This window comes from Budorcas taxicolor, chromosome 5, assembly GCF_023091745.1.
Source record: "Budorcas taxicolor isolate Tak-1 chromosome 5, Takin1.1, whole genome shotgun sequence".
Classification (NCBI taxonomy): domain Eukaryota; kingdom Metazoa; phylum Chordata; class Mammalia; order Artiodactyla; family Bovidae; genus Budorcas; species Budorcas taxicolor.
In genome coordinates this window covers 2,731,876-2,751,393 of record NC_068914.1, presented here as the reverse complement: position 1 = coordinate 2,751,393, position 19,518 = coordinate 2,731,876, and the positions used below count along the sequence as shown (strand labels likewise).

The following is a 19,518-nucleotide window of genomic DNA, read 5'->3' as shown; positions in this document are numbered from 1 at the left end:
TCCTGTACAATGTCATGAACCTCTGTCCATAGTTCATCAGGCACTCTATCTATCAGATCTAGGCCCTTAAATCTATTTCTCACTTCCACTGTATAATCATAAGGGATTTGATTTAGGTCATACCTGAATGGTCTAGTGGTTTTCCCTACTTTATTCAATTTAAGTCTGAATTTGGCAATAAGAAGTTCATGATCTGAGCCACAGTCAGCTCCCGGTCTTGTTTTTGTTGACTGTATAGAGCTTCTCCATCTTTGGCTGCAAAGAATATAATCAATCTGATTTCGGGATTGACCATCTGGTGATGCCAAGGGAACATTTCATGCAAAGATGGGCTCAATAAAGGACAGAAATGGTATGGACCTGACAGAAGCAGAAGATATTAACAAGAGGTGGCAAGAATACACAGAAGGACTATACAAAAAAGATCTTCATGACCCAGATAATCACAATGGTGTGATCACTCACCTAGAGCCAGACATCCTGGAATGTGAAGTCAAGTGGGCCTTAGAAAGCATCACTATGAACAAAGCTAGTGGAGGTGATGGGATTCCAGTTGAGCTATTTCAAATCCTGAAAGATGATGCTGTGAAAGTGCTGCACTCAATATGCCAGCACATTTGGAAAACTCAGCAGTGGCCACAGGACTGGAAAAGGTTTGTTTTCATTCCAATCCCAAAGAAAGGCAATGCCAAAGAATCCTCAAACTACCGCACAATTGCACTCATCTCACATGCTAGTAAAGTAATGCTCAAAATTCTCCAAGCCAGGCTTCAGCAATACATGAACCGTGAACTTGCAGATGGTCAAGCTGGTTTTAGAAAGGCAGAGGAACCAGAGATCAAATTGCCAACATCCACTGGATCAGGGAAAAAGCAAGAGAGTTCCAGAAAAACATCTATTTCTGCTTTCTTGACTATGCCAAAGCCTTTGACTGTGTGGATCACAATAAACTGTGGAAAATTCTGAAAGAGATGGGAATACCAGACCACCTGACCTGCCTCTTGAGAAATCTGTATGCAGGTCAGGAAGCAACAGTTAGAACTGGACATGGAACAACAGACTGGTTCCAAATAGGAAAAGGAGTACGTCAAGGCTATATATTGTCATCCTGCTTATTTAACTTCTATGCAGAGTACATCATGAGAAATGCTGGGCTGGAAGAAGCACAAGCTGGAATCAAGATTGCCAGGAGAAATATCAATAACCTCACATATGCAGATGACACCACCCTTATGGCAGAAAGTGAAGAGGAACTCAAAAGCCTCTTGAAGAAAGTGAAAGAGGAGAGTGAAAAAGTTGGCTTAAAGCTCAACATTCAGAAAACAAAGATTATGGCATCTGGTCCCATCACTTCATGGGAAATAGATGGAGAAAGAGTGGAAACAGTGTCAGACTTTATTTTTTGGGGCTCCAAAATCATAGCAGATGGTGACTGCAGCCATGAAATTAAAAGATGCTTACTCCTTGGAAGAAAAGTTATGACCAACCTAGATAGCATATTGAAAAACAGAGACATTACTTTGCCAACAAAGTAGGCTAGTCAAGGCTATTGTTTTTCCAGTGGTCATATATGGATGTGAGAGTTGGACTGTGAAGAAAGCTGAGCGCTGAAGAATTGATGCTTTTGAACTGTGGTGTTGGAGAAGACTCTTGAGAGTCCCTTGGACTGCAAGGAGATCCAACCGTCCATTCTGAAGGAGATCAGCCCTGGGATTTCTTTGGAAGGACTGATGCTAAAGCTGAAACTCCAGTACTTTGGCCACCTCATGTGAAGAGTTGACTCACTGGAAAAGACCCTGATGCTGGGAGGGATTGGGGGCAGGAGGAGAAGGGGACGGCAGAGGATGAGATGGCTGGATGGCATCACCAACTTGATGGACATGAGTTTGAGTGAACTCCAGGAGTTGGTGATGGACAGGGAGGCCTGGCATGCTGCGATTCATGGGGTCGCAAAGAGTCAGACACGACTGAGCGACTGAACTGAACCGAAGTGAAGCTGTCTACCACATACAGCCTTCACAGTAAGAGAAACATAAAGGTCACTTTGTAAAAAGGCATGATGTGGTTCTAGTGAGGAAGAAAGTTGAGTCAGGCATGAGAAGTGCTGAGATACAGGTGAGGCCAGGTGCTGAAGGACCCTCAGGGGGTGGGGGTGCGGTCCTGAAGTCAGATGGATGGGGACGCGGTGGGCACGGGGGCCAGCTGTGGCCAGGGAGGAGGAAACGACAAGCCAGGGGCCTGGGAAGTCACAGACAGCCTTCGGGCACCAATGGGCATGCGGATGGGGGAGAAGGCGCCTAGAGTTTGGACAGCGGGGATATCCTAGGCGGGGCAGGACCGGGGGAAGGTGATGAATTTTGTGTGCCCAAGTTTGGGTACATGTGGAGCCCCCTGGGGAATGTTTCATAAGCGGTCAGAAGAACCACTGAGGAACTGGCTTGAAGACTGAGATCAGGAAAGCAACGCGCTGCACAGGTGGCTGTTGCACCTGTGAGAGTGCTGAGCCTCCCAGGCAACGTGTTCAAGGAGAAGAGGACCCAGAGACAGGCGACACTCTGAGGAGGTGGAGGAGCGGAAGCCAGCCTCACCATCTGGGGACGGGTGACAGCCGAGACGGAAAGCAGTCAGCTGGGGTGACGGCCGGCCACCCATGTTTACTCCCAGGGACAAGGGCATCAGTGCCTTGCGGGGTCAGGTAGAACAGATTAACTAAAATGTGCCATGAGAGTTGGCATTGGCAAGTCCCTGACATACAGAGGGTAGCACTGATGCCTAGGAGAGTCCAGATGAGTGAAGAAGTGGGGCTGAAGGAGCAGGAGGCCTCAGAAAAAAAGTGATGTGTGAGCTGCCTGCTGGAGGCGAGAGGCAGCCCTGTGGGAGGATGGGCCAGGCAACAGGTGCAGGACGGAGCTCATGGGGCCAGCAGTGAGGGGACCTGGGCCGCACAGGGTGGCGGGTGGTGGAGTGGAGGGGGAGACCAGTGACGACAGCCGCCGCTCGCAGGAAGCCGCGCCTCATCCTGGAGGCAAGGGGGAACCACAAGAGTGTTTCAAGCAGGGAAATGACAGGGCTGGAGTTGCGTTTGAGAAGGACCCCTAGGCACTAGTGCAGGAGATGGATCCGAGGGGGAGGCAGGATACAAGAGACCCACTAGGAAACTTGCTGTAATTGAGCCCCTGATGCTCCTGATTTCCCCGTGTCTTCAGCCTTCTGCTCACAAGGGACAGTTTCTCCTTAGAGGACAAGGGTAGTCTGATCTTTCTAGCTACAGAGTGCTACAGGCGAGTGCCTTGGTTCTAGAGAGAGGAAACAGAGGTGACCCACTGAGGGAGCCTCAGTGAGGAGGCGTGACCCTGAGGCAGGAGCCCCCAGGACTGCACCTTCTGCGAGTCGTTCTGGGGATGCCGCCAGTCCGACCCTCCAGCTCACAGTCCCTGTTGCTATCGAGGTCTCGCCTCCCCATCACAGAGACTGCTTTCTCTCCCTCCACGAGGTCTCTGAATCAGTAAATGGCCTAGGGCAAGAAAAGGAAATCAAACACACTCTGCTCCTTCTGAAACAAGGAGGCGACAACAGCCTTTTCTGGAAGTGTGCAAATTATCTCAGTGGGTTCAGGGATCCCAAGACCACGAGGAGGAAACAGGGGTACCCTGAAGGCCGTGTCCATCCCCCCACCGCCAACTGGAAGGATACACATTTTGAGCTTTGGGAAAGTGCGTCCTGGCCCCTTAACGATGAAGAACCACTGATATATTGGAATAATGATTCATCGTCAGTATTCCAGGTTGTTAGACAAAAGGAACATACTGTCCATCAGAAGGACCCTTGGTGACAAGGCACAGCTTCATAAGCTAGTTTTGAGAACAGGTTGTTGTGTTTGGTTCTTTTGTTAAAATAGGGGAAGGCAGTTTAGACACCTCAATTATAAAACGTCTAAAATGCCTTTCTCACCTCTTTTTTCTTCTTGAGTCCTATCATTTTTTCTTTCAAACCGCTATTAGTCTCTGGTATATATACTTCTTGCAAAATGCCATGTTATCTTGGAAACATAAGAAAAGATGTTAAGCTTTGAGGATGAAAACGCAAGGACCCAGGCCTGTCATTTTTGCCTGGAGTCCGAGGGTCTGCTGAGGTTGGCGTGTGTGGTTGAGATGAGGGAGATGGAGCCTGCAAAGCTCCTAACAGAGGAGCTGATACACAGTAAATGCTCAATAAACGGAGGTTCTTCCTTCTTGCCAATGAGTCAGTGGAGGCAGTGGGCAGGTTGCTTTCTTGGGGTGAGCATGTGTCAACATCACTCTGGAAAGAGGGGCTGGGGGGCTGGAGAGCTCTGTGGCCCTGACCACTCCAGGAAACACTGTGTTATGGATTCTGTGGCAAAATGCAGCAGTTATAGAATTAAACACCTAAACTGGTACCCGATCCCAAAGAAAAGATGTTGCTAAATTATTTTCTAAATTACCCACCAAGGCCTGTGTGAGTCAACAGGTAGCTATTGACTGTAGTTTCAGCTGCCATCAAGACTTATTGATCTGAGAGATAAATATCGACCAAATTGAGACTGAGGTCAATCCTGGCCTACTGGGAAAATAAATCTTAATATTAACCAAAACCTGTAGATGCTAGGCCTGGCATTTTTGACTCTAAGCTGCTGATCAGGCAGAGGTACACTCAAAGTCAGTTCTTTCCTTTACTGTGTATTGCTGCAGGTGCTTCAAATTGACTCATTTCTGGAAAATTTGCTTTAAAACATTTTAAGTCTTTTCATATCTTAAATGATCAAAGGACAGGAAAATTGGTATTTAATAACAGCATTATGGATATTTCCATAAAACAAAGAATCCATTTTGAACTGCATATATGACTGCCCTGACTTACTTTCTGTGCAAATCAAGAAGGCTCTCTGTCCCAGAGGAGCACACCAGCTCAAACAAACAAAAAGTCCACAGCGTCGGGAAGGAGGTAGGAGGGGGGTTCAAGATGCAGGGGACACGTGTACACCTGTGGCCATTTCATGCTGATGCGTGGTAAAAACATCACAATATTGCAAAGTAATTATTCTCCAATTAAATTAATTGAAAAAATAAAATTTGATGAAAAATGAAAAAAAAAAAAAACCTCATGTGGGGCCAATTTAGATGTGAAGGGGGTTTTAACCACCCCTCCCAAAAAAGTCCACAACAAAGAAACGTGTGATTGGAGCCAGTTATTTTTGAAAATGCTATTGAATCTACTTCATTTATGAGTGGCCCCAAACTGCTGAAGGAGGCCGCACTGTGTCGCTGTGAACTAGAGAGCTGCCCATTCAAGGCTGCTGACATTGCTCCATCCGGGGCGAGCAGCCCTTTCCTCATGAGAGATGCAACGCTACCCGCCGTGGGTTGTAGGAACTCGCTTTCCTTAAGCAGAGTATTTGTGTGTCCCCACAGGCAAGTCTAGCAATGGGGGGACTTACTGTGAGAATTAAATACGATGACATGCAAAAAAGCACTTTTTCTTATATATCCTTGGCATGTATCAATGGAACGTCAATAAAGAGCAGTTTCTGTTTTCACAAGGGGTAAGAGATTAGATTAGAAACAACAGGCCCTGAACAGCTTAGAATGTAAGATGGGGAGAATTCACAAACCTATAACCAGTCTTGAGGTTGTTGATCAATACACGGGTTAGGAATAAAAGATCTGGAAAAATGCACTCACACCTGCACACATGAGCAGCAGCATGCACTGCTGGGAGACTAAGCTCAGACTATCGGGGGAGTCTGCTTCTCATGGGCAGGATGCAGGATGCTCTAAGAAAAGAGGATCATTTCAGCCTCTGTGTTCAACTGAGTTTCCCAAAGTCCACTGAATGACCATAGATCTATTGAAATTAGCAAAACCTTTGCTGCCGTATTTGAGGACAAGACCAGTATAGTCAATAGAGCAGAAATGGTGAGGGATTTTTGATGACATGAACCAGATGGAATCACACTGCGTGAAAACAGAACCCACAATTCACTGCAGGGAAAAGGAGGTTCTCTCTTGGAAAACAGAGGAGCCATCCTGTCCAGAGGAACGGCAGATAACCTGGGCACAGAAGAGGTCAGGGGTAAGGCTGAGCCAGGAGAAGATGTCAGAGTCATGCACAGAGATTCAGGTTTCCCTCCGAGACAAAGCTTTGAATAAGCTGGTTAAAACCTTACGCTCTGGATTCAGAAGGACACAGGTGCTGACTGCAACCATCAAGCTCACAACATTACAGATTTGAAAATCTTTGCTTGCCCTGACCTTGTGTAGATACATTATGCTTAGGAAGCTTTATTTTTACCTTTCATACTAATTAATTTTTTCTGTGGTATGAAGTACCACATATATACGGTACCATATACGGAAAAGATAATCACCATATACGGAAAAGATAATCACCATATACGGAAAAGATAATCACCATATACGGAAAAGATAATCACCATATACGGAAAAGATAATCCCTTCTTCACTGCACTGCAATGTCAGTTTTGTCGTAGAATCAAGTGACAATGCATATGCAGATAAGTTTGGGGCTCTTCATTATCTTCTTTTGGTGTATATTTCTATTCTTGTGCTAATACCATTACTTGAAGGCGAAGTGAAACTGTTAGCCGCTCAGTAGTGCCCAACTCTTTGTGACCCCATGGACCGCGGCCCACCAGGCTCCTTCCTCTGTCCATGGAATTCTCCAGGCGAGAATACTGGCCTGGGTTGCCATGCCCTCCTCCAGGGCATCTTCCCGACCCAGGAATTGAACCTGGGTCTCCTGCACTGTAGGCAAATTCTTTACTGTCTGAGCCTCCAGGGAAGCCCAGTTACTTACTACAAGGCTCAGTTACTACGGTTTTAATGTAAATTTTGTGAACTGGCATATACAAACTCTCCACTTTTCTGTTTGTTTGCTTTGCCATTCATACACGTTTTAGAATAAGCTTGCCCGTTTCTCCGCCCCTCTCTCCCTCTCTCTTTCTGTCTCTCTCTCTCTCACACACAAATATACAACTGCTGAACAAAATCAGCAACAAAATGAAAAACAATACAAGCACACATTTAAAAGAAATTAAGTCTCCATGTATGCACACTGATGTAAAGAAATTAGTGAACAAATCAACGAGAGAAGGGAGCCAGCTCTTGCTTGTAGAAGACTTTTAAGTAGTAAACAGAGGCGGGTTGAGGAAAACAGGAAATCACCATTAACTCACCATAGTAATAAGTGCTGCAAGCAAAACCCACTGACGAACGCGCAAATGAGTAGATGGTAGTTCAAGGAAAAACAGACTATTTGCATGGGCTGGATGCATCTCCCCTAAAACACTATGACTGTGGTGGTTTTCATATGTGTCCAAGGTCTTTGATCTCCCTCCCTTCAAGAGGTGCAGCTTCACTCTCCTCCTCTCGAGTGTGACCAGGACTTAGTGACTGACTTCTAACAAATAGAGGACGGGGAGGAAAAAGGCGTGATTTTATATGAAGACGTCTGGCAGACTCACCCTTACCAACCGGTCAAGGTGAATGTCACAGCAGGTCCCCGCCATGGGACGCAACGAGAAAGGCATGTCCCTTCTGTGTTGCGCTTCCCTCAAATCCATAACCTCATTTCTAATCATTAGAAAACCTCAGAGAAACCCCAATCAAGGGACATTCTAAAAAATGCAGCTACTACCCTTTAAAGTGTCAAGGCCGCAGAGCTGAGGCACTGGTCCTGACTGGAAGAGGTTAGGGAGGCAGGACCGTGACGTCCATGCGCTAGCCTGGATGGGATCCTGCACCAGAAAAAGAACATTCGTGGAAAAACTGCTGAAATCTGACCCGAATCTGGAGTGCAGTTAATGGTAATATATGCTGAGGCTAAATTCTTAGTTTTGACAAATACACCACGGCTTTGTGAGATGTTAACCTTAGGAAAAGCTGGGCGCAGAGTGGACAGGAACTTTCTGTATCATCTTTCTAGCGCTTCTGAAAATCTAAAAAGTATTTCAAAATGAAAAGTACAACATATATTCCGGAAGGTTCTTCCGCAGTCTCTTCAGAGTGGTCGTCAAGACAAATTTATACCAGCTGGTCCACTTTATATTTCATTCATTCCAGAGTGTGATTTTTTTCCTTCTTTTCAAAAAGGAGCATGGATGATAAAAAGCAATCCCATATGTATTTTTTAAAAGCCACTCTGGGACCTAGGTATGGAGAAAAATTGGCTCAAAAGCTGACCCAAGAAGAGAGAACGGCTTTGCTTGGGGATGAAGCACCAAGAACTTGGAGCATGTTTTGAGTTAATCAAGGTGCTCCTTGGAACAGAGTGCGTTTGGGGCTTGGGGGACAGCACAGAGAACGTGGTTACTCACCAGGGTGACTTTCCTTTGTGGCTTTAACAGCTTCGGTTTATGGAACGTGGTGGCGATGGGAGCTGTAGGAACACATCAAGGGTTTAGTTTGCAGCTCCTCCCAGGACCCTTAGAGTCCACACACCATGAGCACCACAGACACAGAGTCTTCTGGGCCCCTTCCTGCCTTCGTGGAAGAACTTTAGTTTCTGATCCAGGTAACAGTTGTACTGCTGCCCTTCAGGGAATGGTGATCCCCTCCTAGCCTTTGGACATGTCATCCTCTCTCCTCAACAAGGTCGATAAAACACCACCAGCTACAAAGAGGTCAGATGTGCAGGTGAGAACCAAGTATCCTTGGTTAAGGCTGAGGCTGGAACTTTCCCTGGGGCTTCCTCCTAGCTGCACACTAACCCTGACTGTGGTGACCTTTGACCCTCATAGCCACCCTGTGAAGTCATTAGGGAAGGTCTTATTGTCCCCATTTAAAGGAGGAGCAAACTGAGGCTCTTCCTGCAATGTCATGTAACTGACTAGTATTTAAATGATTTGGGACTTGAACCCAAAGTCAGGCTCTGCCACGTGGTTCTCTGAGTCTCACTTTCGTCTTTCGTTAGGGCACTGACCACCCTGATAGAATGAGACTCTACATCAGTACACTGCCCAGCCCAGAGCAGGGACCCCCTTCCCTCCCAGACCCACCCGTGTCATGCCTCCCCGGAGGCCCGTGCCTCCCAGCCTCTCTGTCCACTGATATATGTTCAGACTCAGCACCACTGCCTTCTGCCACAGGGCTCAGTGGGCACTTAGGGGACACCCTAGAGAGCCCCAGCTGAGGGATACAATGGATCTTGTCTTGCTATTAAATTATTCACTGGGGCAACCCTTGTATTCCCAACTCTATATCAAAACCTTTGAGGTATGACCTAAATTAGCCACCGTTATTTTCGGAACTGTTTAAAGACACCTGTAGTTCTTGCCTCAGGAAATGCCCATCTCCCTCATTTGTGCTGCTCCGTCATAATTCCTTGGAATCAAGGAATAACCCTCCTTTTATCCCTAGAACAAATCCAAACTACATTGCTCACCTGGTTTTTATCCTTAGAAAAATCAGAGAAACATTTTCCCTTAAATGAACAGACACCCTTTTGCCCCATCCTGCTTTGCGCAGATCACGTTAGTAGTTCAGAAGGAAATACACTTTGGAACAGTCTGTAGAGCTGACCCCCCACTACAACCCCCGCAGCTCCCTGCTGAAGCTGTGTGTGGCCAGCGGCGCCACCCCCCACCAGCCCACCTCAGGGACAGGGCTCAGATATGATGAGAATCTAGGTGGAGTTTTCCAGGCCATACAATCAGGACTGCCGCATCCCCATCTGTCCATCTCCCACCCTAAACTCACATCAGGCCCCAGGTGCTGTGCTCACACGCGGTGACCACTGGCTAGCTCCCTACCTTTGGCAGGAACTGCGGGAGGGACGTCAGCCTTCTCCTTCCGCCTCTTGCCCTCCTTGGGCTGCAGTGGAGCCAAGCTGGTCACGCTCGTGACCGTCTCCCCCGAGCTGTAGAAGGAAAAGGCCCAGGTGAAGGCAAAGGCAGCTTTGTTCCAAGCAACAGCTTCTGAGAACCCAGACGGACCTATGTAAGGCAGGAGCTTTTTAGAGCTGAAATGAGATGGCTCTGGCTTATCTCCAGGGATGCTTGGTACTGACCCTTGGCTAAGGATGATGAGACAAGCTAGTCAGGACTATGTGATGTGTAAAGTTCCAAAGTCTCTGGAGAGACCCGGGGCCAGCTTGCTTACATTGTTCGGGGATGTATAGATTAGTGGTTTACACGTAGTTAATGGGTCTACTCAGTCTGGCTATATCACCAGTACGGTGTTCAGAGAGCACTAAAAACTTCTCCTTGAGCTCCCCTAACACCAGCATGCCTTGCACATGCCTTTGTGGTTCACGATCCAGAGACAGAGCAGCCCCTGGGCCAGTGAGAAAGGACCCTGGGGAACTGCAGCTGGGACCCCCGGGGCCACCGTGATTGGCCATATCCTCCCGCTGCACCTTCACCTATAAGGCAGAGCCGGAAATGATCCTCAGGAGTGTGGTGAGTGCTTTCACTTATCTGGGTGGTTACTTACATAATCACTGTAGTATCATATTCTATGTGTTATCCATTATAACCCAAAGTAATGGGTAAGCCTTATATTACAGGTAAGAATACCAAGACTCAGAGATGCCAAGTGGCTTGCCCTAAGCCACAGTTTGTAAGCACACAACACAGAAACTGCAAGCCCAGACTGGCCGGACGTGAGACCTGCTGCCAGGGCCACCAGCGTGACAGAGGGCACACACTTCCTTGAAAGGCCATCAGTCTCCTTTCAAATGCGTCCTATTGGCTCCAACAACCCAGAGGAGCGTGCCTCTTCTGTCCTCAGACACATAATCGTCCAGGTAAGTACAGTTACCGAGAGAGGCTCTCTCCATGATACACAGGACGTCTAGAAATCCATTAAAATATGACCCAATAACCAAAATGAACGAAGGTGGTAAACAGTTTTCACCCAAGAGGAAAGGCTCATACCTAGGAAAACGTGCTAAAACTTCCTCAAGAAAGAGGAATCCAAATAAAAATGTACTGCACTTCCTTTCTGCACACATCAGAATGGCAACTATCAGACTTAAGGCAAAACACTCTTTTGGCAAGGGTGTGAGGAGTCAGGCACTCAGAAGTATTGGGGGTACAAGTGGAAACCCTTCCTGATGCAGAGTAATTCAGCAATCAGGATCACAGGGCTATCAGAATTAGAAAGGTTTCTATTCTATGACCTGGCAGTTTCACTTCTGGGAATTGATTCTGTGGACATTCTTGCATGGGTACCATAGGTCCATATAAGTCATTATCATGCTATTGGTAACAGCAATAGATTAGAGACAACCCAACTGTCCACCAGCACGGGACTGGGGAAGGGAATTATGGCGAATCCATAAACGCACACAGAGGGTCCTTTGAAACTGGAATGAGGAAGCTATTTATACCAGGATAAGGAAAGACCCACTGTTAAGTGAAAAGGCTAGGTGTTGGACAATGTGTAAAACGTGTCACTTTTTGTATTAAAAAAAGGAGAAAATGATATATATTAGTATTTATGTACACAAGCATAGAGAAACTTTGGAAATATTCACTTTGGAAATATTCATTAGAGAATTTAAAAAGTATTCCTTAGAATGTGGGTGCTGAGGAAGAGATAGAGGACTGGACAGGGAGAATTATCACTGCACATATATTTTTAAAATTAATTGTTTAACTTTTAAATTTAAATTACTAAACCATGTGATTGTATAGGGGCTTCCCAGGTGGTGCTAGTGGTAAAGAACCCCCCCGACAATGCAGGAGACATAAGAGATGCGGGTTTGATCCCTGGGTCGGGAAGATCCCCTGGAGGAGGGCTTGGCAACCCACTCCAGTATTCTTGCCTGGAGAATCCCATGGACAGAGGAGCCAGGTGAGCTACAGTTCACAGGGTTGCAAAGAGTCGGACACAACTGAAGCGACTTAGATGCACACATGTGACAGAATGATCTTTGAAAAACAGTAAATTAAACACAAATACCTATCTAAATATGTATACATTTAATAAAAGAAAATAGGCTATTTTAATACAGTCCTACAATGGCACCCCACTCCAGTACTCTTGCCTGGAAAACTCCATGGATGGAGGAGCCTGGTGGGGTGCAGTCCATGGGGTCGCTAAGAGTCGGACACGACCGAGCGACTTCACTTTCACTTTTCCCTTTCATGCACTGGAGAAGGACATGGCGACCCACTCCAGTGTTCTTGCCTGGAGCATCCCAGGGACGGGGGAGCCTGGTGGGCTGCCGTCTATGGGGTCACACGGAGTCGGACACAACTGAAGTGACTTAGCAGCAGCAGCAGCAGCAGCAGCAGAGTTTTAAAATAACAAAGACTGAGTCACACAGTGACTAGTGGGGAAATTTCTAAGAACATAGTTCACACCAAGAGTCCCCAAAGACAGCTTATTTTTATCAGGCAGAAACTCTAACTGGCTATGCCTTTAAGGATAAGGTCAACTGTGCAAACTCACAAATAGCCAAAAGGAATGTGTGTTTACAAAACCCTGGCCACTAAGAGGGAAAAAGGGATCAGAAACCCTCGGGATTGTTTAAATACACAACCACATGTACAGCTTCATTTCCTAGCATGTTAAACTCTTGAAATGTTTTCTTTTTCTTTCCATTATAAATTAATGCATGTTCATGTTTTAAAATGGTAATTACAGACATGAAAACAAAAGCAATAAGTCTGTCGTAACCTTTGTAAATATTTCCAGTCTTTTCCCTCTTCCATGTTTGATTTCTTTTTTTGAGCAGTTCTGTGTTCACAACAAAACCGAGCAAAAGGTACAGAGATTTCAGACAGACCACTGCCCAGCCACATCATGAACTTCTTCCACCAGAAGGGTGTATTTGCGATAATTAATGAAACTACTTTGACACATCATTATCACCCAAAGGTCACTGTTTAATTAGGGTTCACTCTTGGTGGTGTACATCCTATGGGTTTGGACAAATTTATAGTGTATACATTCCTAGAGTAAGGTACAGAATAGTTTCCACGCCCCCAGATTCCTCTGTGCTCCACCGAGTCATCCCTCTCCCCCATCTCTGGCAACCACTGTTTACTGTCTCCATAGCTTTGCCTTTTCCAGAACGCCATACATTGTCTAAACCTTTTCAGACTGGCTTCACTCACTTAGAAATATGCATTTAAGTTTTCTCCATGTCTTTTCATAGCTTGATAGCTCATCTCTCTTTAATGTCAACTAATATTCCATTGTTTGAATGTACCAGAGTTTGTTTATTCATTCATCTACTGAAGGACATCTTTGTTGCTCCCAAGTTTTGGAGATTATGAATAAACAGCTGCTAGCAACATCCATGGGCAAGCTTTTGCGTGGATTTAAATTTCAACTCTTCCCTAGCTCTTCTACATTGTTTTTTAAAAAATAAAACTGTATTACAATTTTGCATCCTTCTTTTTACTTAATCTACATTTTCCAAATTGATATACCCTCCTACTATTCTAATGACAAGACATGCTGCAGTTTACTTAGCCTTTCCCCAGCATCTAAACATGTTTCCCAATTTGATATATAAATAACATTGCTATAAATATATTTGTGCATAATGGTTTTCCATTCTTAGACTTTTGTTTTTTGAATTCTTAGACCTGGAAGTATTAGTTCAGAAAAAAAGGATCATTTTAAAGGCTATTCGATACCCACTGTCAAAATGATTTCTGACAAGTTAGTACTATTTTATAGCCACTTGGTCAATGGGTAAGCATATTCATGTTTTCATCCTTTTTAACACCAGATTTATCCGTTTAAAAAATTTCTCTCATTTAATAAAGAAAAATGTGATATCTCCTTTTATTTGTATTTATCAGTCTACCCTACGCAAGGCACTGTGAAAAGTACCTGACAGCCATAACCTCTGACCCTCCTAGATGGGAAAACGAAGCCTCAGAGGGGTCAAGGCAGGCGCACTGGGATCTCAACCAGTTCCATCTGCCACCAGGCCCTGAAGCAAGGACTCTGGGCCCAGCCCAGACAACAGAGAACAAGAAAACTAGGGCAGGAAGAAGGTCGACAGAGCCAGATCCAGAAAGGCTGCTCTGGGCTTAAACCAGCTTCCTAAAGAGAAGGTAAAAGAAGGCGTCATCAGCGTTTCACTGCATTTCCAGTCTGTACTAACGCAGCTGCTGAGAGCTCTGTCCTGGAAAGAGAGGCCGGACTGAGTGCTCGGGTCTGTAGGGGGCTGTGGGTCACGACAGCTATGTTAGCAACTCACTGTCATTTGCAGTTACGGGCCCCCCTCACCAAGGTCAACTGCCATCGATAAAGGCCAAGGACTAGCATAAACAGGGTGAGTTTCTTGACATCTGGCTTGAGGTTTCTGAAAGCGCTCCATAGGCTTCCACTACCACACAAGGTCATCCACAGTCCATGCCAGGAGCTCTGTACAGCCTGGAGAACTTCACTCTCAAGGTGGAAGAATGGTGCTTCCCTTGAAAAGACTTTTTCTCATAAATATATCACACTATGTCAAACACACAGAACTACCTCTGGTAAGCAGAAGCACTAAATGGGTGTCGCCTATGACTGTCTTACCAGCATCGATATCATCATTATTATGGAATCTGCTCTCCTTGAACAGGGAGCTGGCTGGACTTGGCACAGTTCTCAGAAATCTGCACCAGGGTGGGAGCATGTACAAAGGACCTGCAGACCCCTGGGGATCCTGATGCATCACTTTCTGCATACGACCTTCTTGCATGCATTTTGCGAAGAGCATCAGGATAAGAGCTGCTCCTTTGTGAGGTAATTGCCAAGGCACCTTCCTGTCCACTGCCTCCCCGTGGCCTTTCATCATAAATGGTTTACATCACCTCAGAGGTTCTGCTGGTCTTGTCATGAGAGCTCATCCTTTGCAGTCCCTGCCAGTTCTCACGGAGTCTGCACACTGGCTTAGGTTCAGTTTGTAAGTTTAAGATCTCTGAACGCCGACTGGTAAGACTGGGAGGTGCTTCCTTAATATTCAGCGGTTCCATGCAGTGTTGGCCTTGGGTCATAAGAATAATGGCAAAAAGAGATCCCTGGGGTTATCTGCCTTCTGCAGATCTATCTATCCACTCACTGCCTTCTGCAGCTGAAGGGACCCGTTTGGGTGGCACTGACCCCCAACCCCTGCTCAGCACAACCTCACGCTCTGGCCATAGAGCACGGTTCAGGTTGGTCCCACAGCGGTGACTGCAATTGTGTTTGCTTCCTGGGGAAGCAAGATGAGTCCTCCATGAGGCCTGGGTGAAGGCTCCTGAGCCACCTCTCCTTTCCTGGGAGGAGCAGGACTGGCTGGAGTCGCATCAAAACCTGGAGGCAGCGCTGCCTGGAGGGAGGCTGGGGACAGAAGTCACGGCCCCAAGGGCCCAGTGTCCCCTGGTGGAGGCCCACACCCTGCAGCACCCTGGCCAGGAGCCAGCCGAGCCTTCTCCTGGGTAAGACCATCTGCGCTTGCAATCCAAAGGTCTGTAAATAGTATAGAGGGCTAGCTATTCATCTACGAGTTGGCAGTTTCACTCATGCTCTTAGTCTGGGGAGATTAATTTGTACCTAGCAGGCTTTTTATGAGGATTAGAAATAAACCCCATCAAGTGTTCAGCCACAGAGGTACACGGGCACTTGATGAGTAATTATGAGGAATTAGTCCACAGCCGGTATTATCTCATTAAACCCTCATGATAACCCTGAGCTACAGGACAAAGGCAAGCTGATGCCCATTTGGTGGAGAGTGACCTAGTCCCACAGAAGCTGAGAGACTGCTCCCACGCCACCACGTAGCAGGTGGCATAGTTCCAGCTGATGCCAAAACCAGGTGGAGGCTTTTTGTGTTATTCCAGGAATAACCAGATCCCATCACCACGGCTGTCTTCCCCTTGCCTTCCTCTGCCTGGGGCTCTGAAAGGAGGGAGGTGAGCCTGAGCCCCCGGGTGGGCCAGGATAAGACAGCACAGCGATGTCCTCAGGGATGCAGGGAGCGAGACCAGGAGACACACACCGGGAGCCTGTCGTCCCAGCCCTCACCCCCTGGCCTGCTCAGCTGAATGTGGTCACAAGGGAAGACACCTACAAATCGATGCCTATGACCGGAGCTCACTGGACTTTCCAAAGTCGGAACGAGGCAGAGCCGCTGCAGTCATCTCCAGCCAAGTCCCTTCCACTTCCCCTTCCATCGCCCTGACTCTCCTGCAGCACCCACTTCTCGTCCATTTCTGTGACTGCCAATTCCAGAGCTCTCACAGTCAGACCCAAGCCCCCCAGGACACCTGGGCTAGCGTGTGAGCCCCAGAGCCAGGTGGCCTGGGCTGGTAGCCCTACTGTTCCTGCTCTCACTGGTCAGGAGACCTTACCAACATCCACACCCTTTTGGGACTGGTTTCCCATCTGTAGGATGGGAATAATCACAGCAGCCACTCATGGGGTTGTTGTGAGGCCAGAAGAAGATGGTGTGTGTCCCGTGCTTAGCACTGCGCCAGGCATGTAATACATGAGGCTTTGTCATTACTTTTAATATGATGACTGCCACCCTCTGCAATCTGCCCTGCCACCACCTCCAGCCTCACCTGCCTGCTGTTCTGCCCTGAATCTCCAAGATCCCTCACCCCGCGGACGAAACCCCTTCCCCAGCCGTGCTCTTCCCGCCCCACTTCTGTGTGCTGCTGCCCCCATCCCTCTTCTCCTGGAATGCTCTAACTCAACCTCCAAGACCCAGCTCAGACCTCAGCCCCAGGAGACCCCGAGGCAGGCTTGGGAGCGCCCCCGCTGGGTGCCCGCGACAGCGCTGTGGCCACGGCTCTGCCACCGCCTGGTTCCTCTGGGTCTCCCAGACCTCAAGGCGTGGGCTGGTGTTATTTCATCCTCACTCAAAGGGCCTTACAAGCCTACAGAAGAAACACTCGTAAGTATTGGCTGAATAATAGCAGGACTATTTGCACAAAGCTCACCATTTACCTGTTGGAAGCACTTTATACAGATCAACTCTTGAAATCCTCCCAACTCCTTACCTGCTAGAGCTATGATTGCCCTCATTTTATCAGAGAGGTTGAAAAATTAGCCAAAGGCACACAGCAGTCTATGGCAGAGCTGGCATGTGGACTGAGGGAGCCTGGCCACATAATCTCTAACCATCACAGCAGACGGCCCTTCACAGAAGGAATAAATGTTCTATAACACTGCTCCTATTCACTATGCTTCAATTTGCTTCAATACACACGAAGCAACTAGTCACATACCTCAGTTTGGAGCACATATCTTTATATCCTCTTTGAAATCACATCTCTGCCTTCTCTCCAAGACCCTAAACAAATTACTTAGTAACCCCAAACTTCGATTGTGAAGTATGTTTTAAAATGTTTATAAAATTCTGATGTTTCAGAAAAGACTGAAAAATGCTTTAACCTAAGCTCATAAAACATAGTAAAGCTGTGCCTATAATTTATCCAACATGTAAAGAGTCTGTTGACCTGACTATCTATCCTTGAGAAAGTGTTTGCACCAGAAAACATGAAGAAAGCTTGGACGACTTCAGCTGTAACTGTTATCAGCACAGATAACATAACGCCCACCTTAATTTCTCCCACTTGGAGATACTTTATTATCTCAAGTGCATAAGACGAGTTCAAGCAAAAGGTCAGGAAATGTGCTGGCTGGGAACTGCCTTTTTGTGCCCCGTCCGCCCTCTTGACAGCTTGACTGAACTTGAAGAGAGGCCCCTGAGTGCGCCGAGGAGGAGTCACGGTGTGGGTGCTGCTGCTGCTACTGCCGCTAAGTCGCTTCAGTCGTGTCCGACTCTGTGCGACCCCATAGACGGCAGCCCACCAGGCTCCTCTGCCCAAGGGATTTTCCAGCCAAGAGTGGGAACACATCACAAATCCATGAAATCGGTGGCCTTGCATTTCCAATCCGATTTTCTGGAGCTTTGGGGTACAGTTTCACAGTCGTCAGCTGAGCTGCTCTCCAGATAGCTGAAAGCTTGCAGCGCCCTGAGATGCTCGCTAAGGCCCAAGTGTCTGCTCCGGGAGAGGGCGATCCGCCATGGGAAAGGAACAGTCCTCCAGCTCTGCAGGTCAAGGCCGCCCTCCCAGGAGACGGCAGTTTCCGACTTCAGGGCCGGCACACATGAAGATGAAACTTGTTTTCCTCCTGTTTGAACTTCTCTCAAAAAGTCAAGGAATCCCCTAGCATCCCCACGTTTGGCCCCAGTCACTTGGCAAGGCCTCGCTCTCGGGGACCACAGCCTCAGGGCCAGCACGCGGCCTCTTCCTGAGGGCCCCTCCCCTGCCTGCGCTCTCTGCCCATTCTCCCTTAGGAGGAAGCGGCCAGAGGACAAAGACAGACATTCATCCCAGTCGTGGCTTGAGGGGCCCGGGGGCCCGCTGCCATAGCACGGATCATGGAGCCCAGAGGTGGGAGCTCCCTGGCACAACAGGGACAGGAAAAAGAAACGCCTGGGCTATAGCGGCAGAGCACAATTCAGGTCAAGGCCAGTCAAAACGGCAAGGACTGACCGGTTCACAGGAGAGGCCCCGTGGCAGAGCACAGCCTGCACTAAGCAAGTCAGCATGAGGTTCTTTACAGAAAGCTGAGTGCAAGCCAGGAGGGCGCCCAGGTTTAAGAGGGCAGACCCAGTCCCTGCAGGGTCCTGGGGTACGGTGAGAGAGGCAGGTTTTCCAAAGGCAGATATGCAGGCTGGCCCAACAGGAGACAGGTCGCGGGACGAGCTTAGCTCAGGCACCCGGTCTCGCTGACGGCACCGGCGGGTCAAGGCGGCAGCGTTTAAGCGGGACCTTGTGCTCATCTCTGACCTCTGGCTTTGCAGGACTGAGGGGAGACCAAGCTCTAATGCCCACGGGGCTGGGGTGACATCCTCACTGTACTTATGACATCAGCACCAGCTCAGAATAGATGCAACTGAGGGGAAATGAGGGAAGGGAAGGAAGCAGACTCCCGCACCGCTTGCTAAGGATTTAAGGCCAGACGCTAGATGCAAGTTCCGAGAAACACTGGCAGGCTGACCTCTCCACAGCCTATGGCGTCCCCCGAGCCATAACCTCTTCCAGTGTCTGAAATGCCAATACTGGAGCCTTTTCAGGGCATATGCTTAAAAAAAAATTTTTTTCCTGAGGCATAATTTCAGTTCAGTTCAGTTGCTCAGTCGTGTCTGACTCCTTGCGACCCCATGAATCGCAGCACGCCAGGCCTCCCTGTTCATCACCATCTCCCGGAGTTCACTCAGACTCACGTCCATCGAGTCTGTGATGCCATCCAGCCATCTCATCCTCGGTCATCCCCTTCTCCTCCTGCCCCCAATCCCTCCCAGCATCAGAGTCTTTTTCAATGAGTCAACTCTTCACATGAGGTGGCCAAAGTACTGGAGTTTCAGCTTTAGCATCATTCCTTCCAAAGAACACCCAGGGCTGATCTCCTTTAGAATGAACTGGTTGGATCTCCTTGCAGTCCAAGGGACTCTCAAGAGTCTTCTCCAGCACCACAGTTCAAAAGCATCAATTCTTCGGCACTCAGCCTTCTTCACAGTCCAACTCTCACATCC

At 47.8% G+C, this 19,518-nt stretch overlaps 1 protein-coding gene across 1 annotated transcript in view; it reads right to left on the bottom strand.

Annotated features, from left to right (window-relative positions):
• Positions 1-19,518, bottom strand: part of VSTM4 (V-set and transmembrane domain containing 4) — an 80,518-nt gene that overhangs the window by 16,883 nt on the left and 44,117 nt on the right. Inside the window, exons 6-7 of the mRNA XM_052640374.1 lie at positions 9,788-9,894; positions 8,354-8,415 (exon numbers count right to left, since the gene is read on the bottom strand). Coding sequence (XP_052496334.1) covers positions 8,354-8,415; positions 9,788-9,894 — 169 coding nt within the window. The remainder of the gene's footprint in view (positions 1-8,353; positions 8,416-9,787; positions 9,895-19,518) is intronic.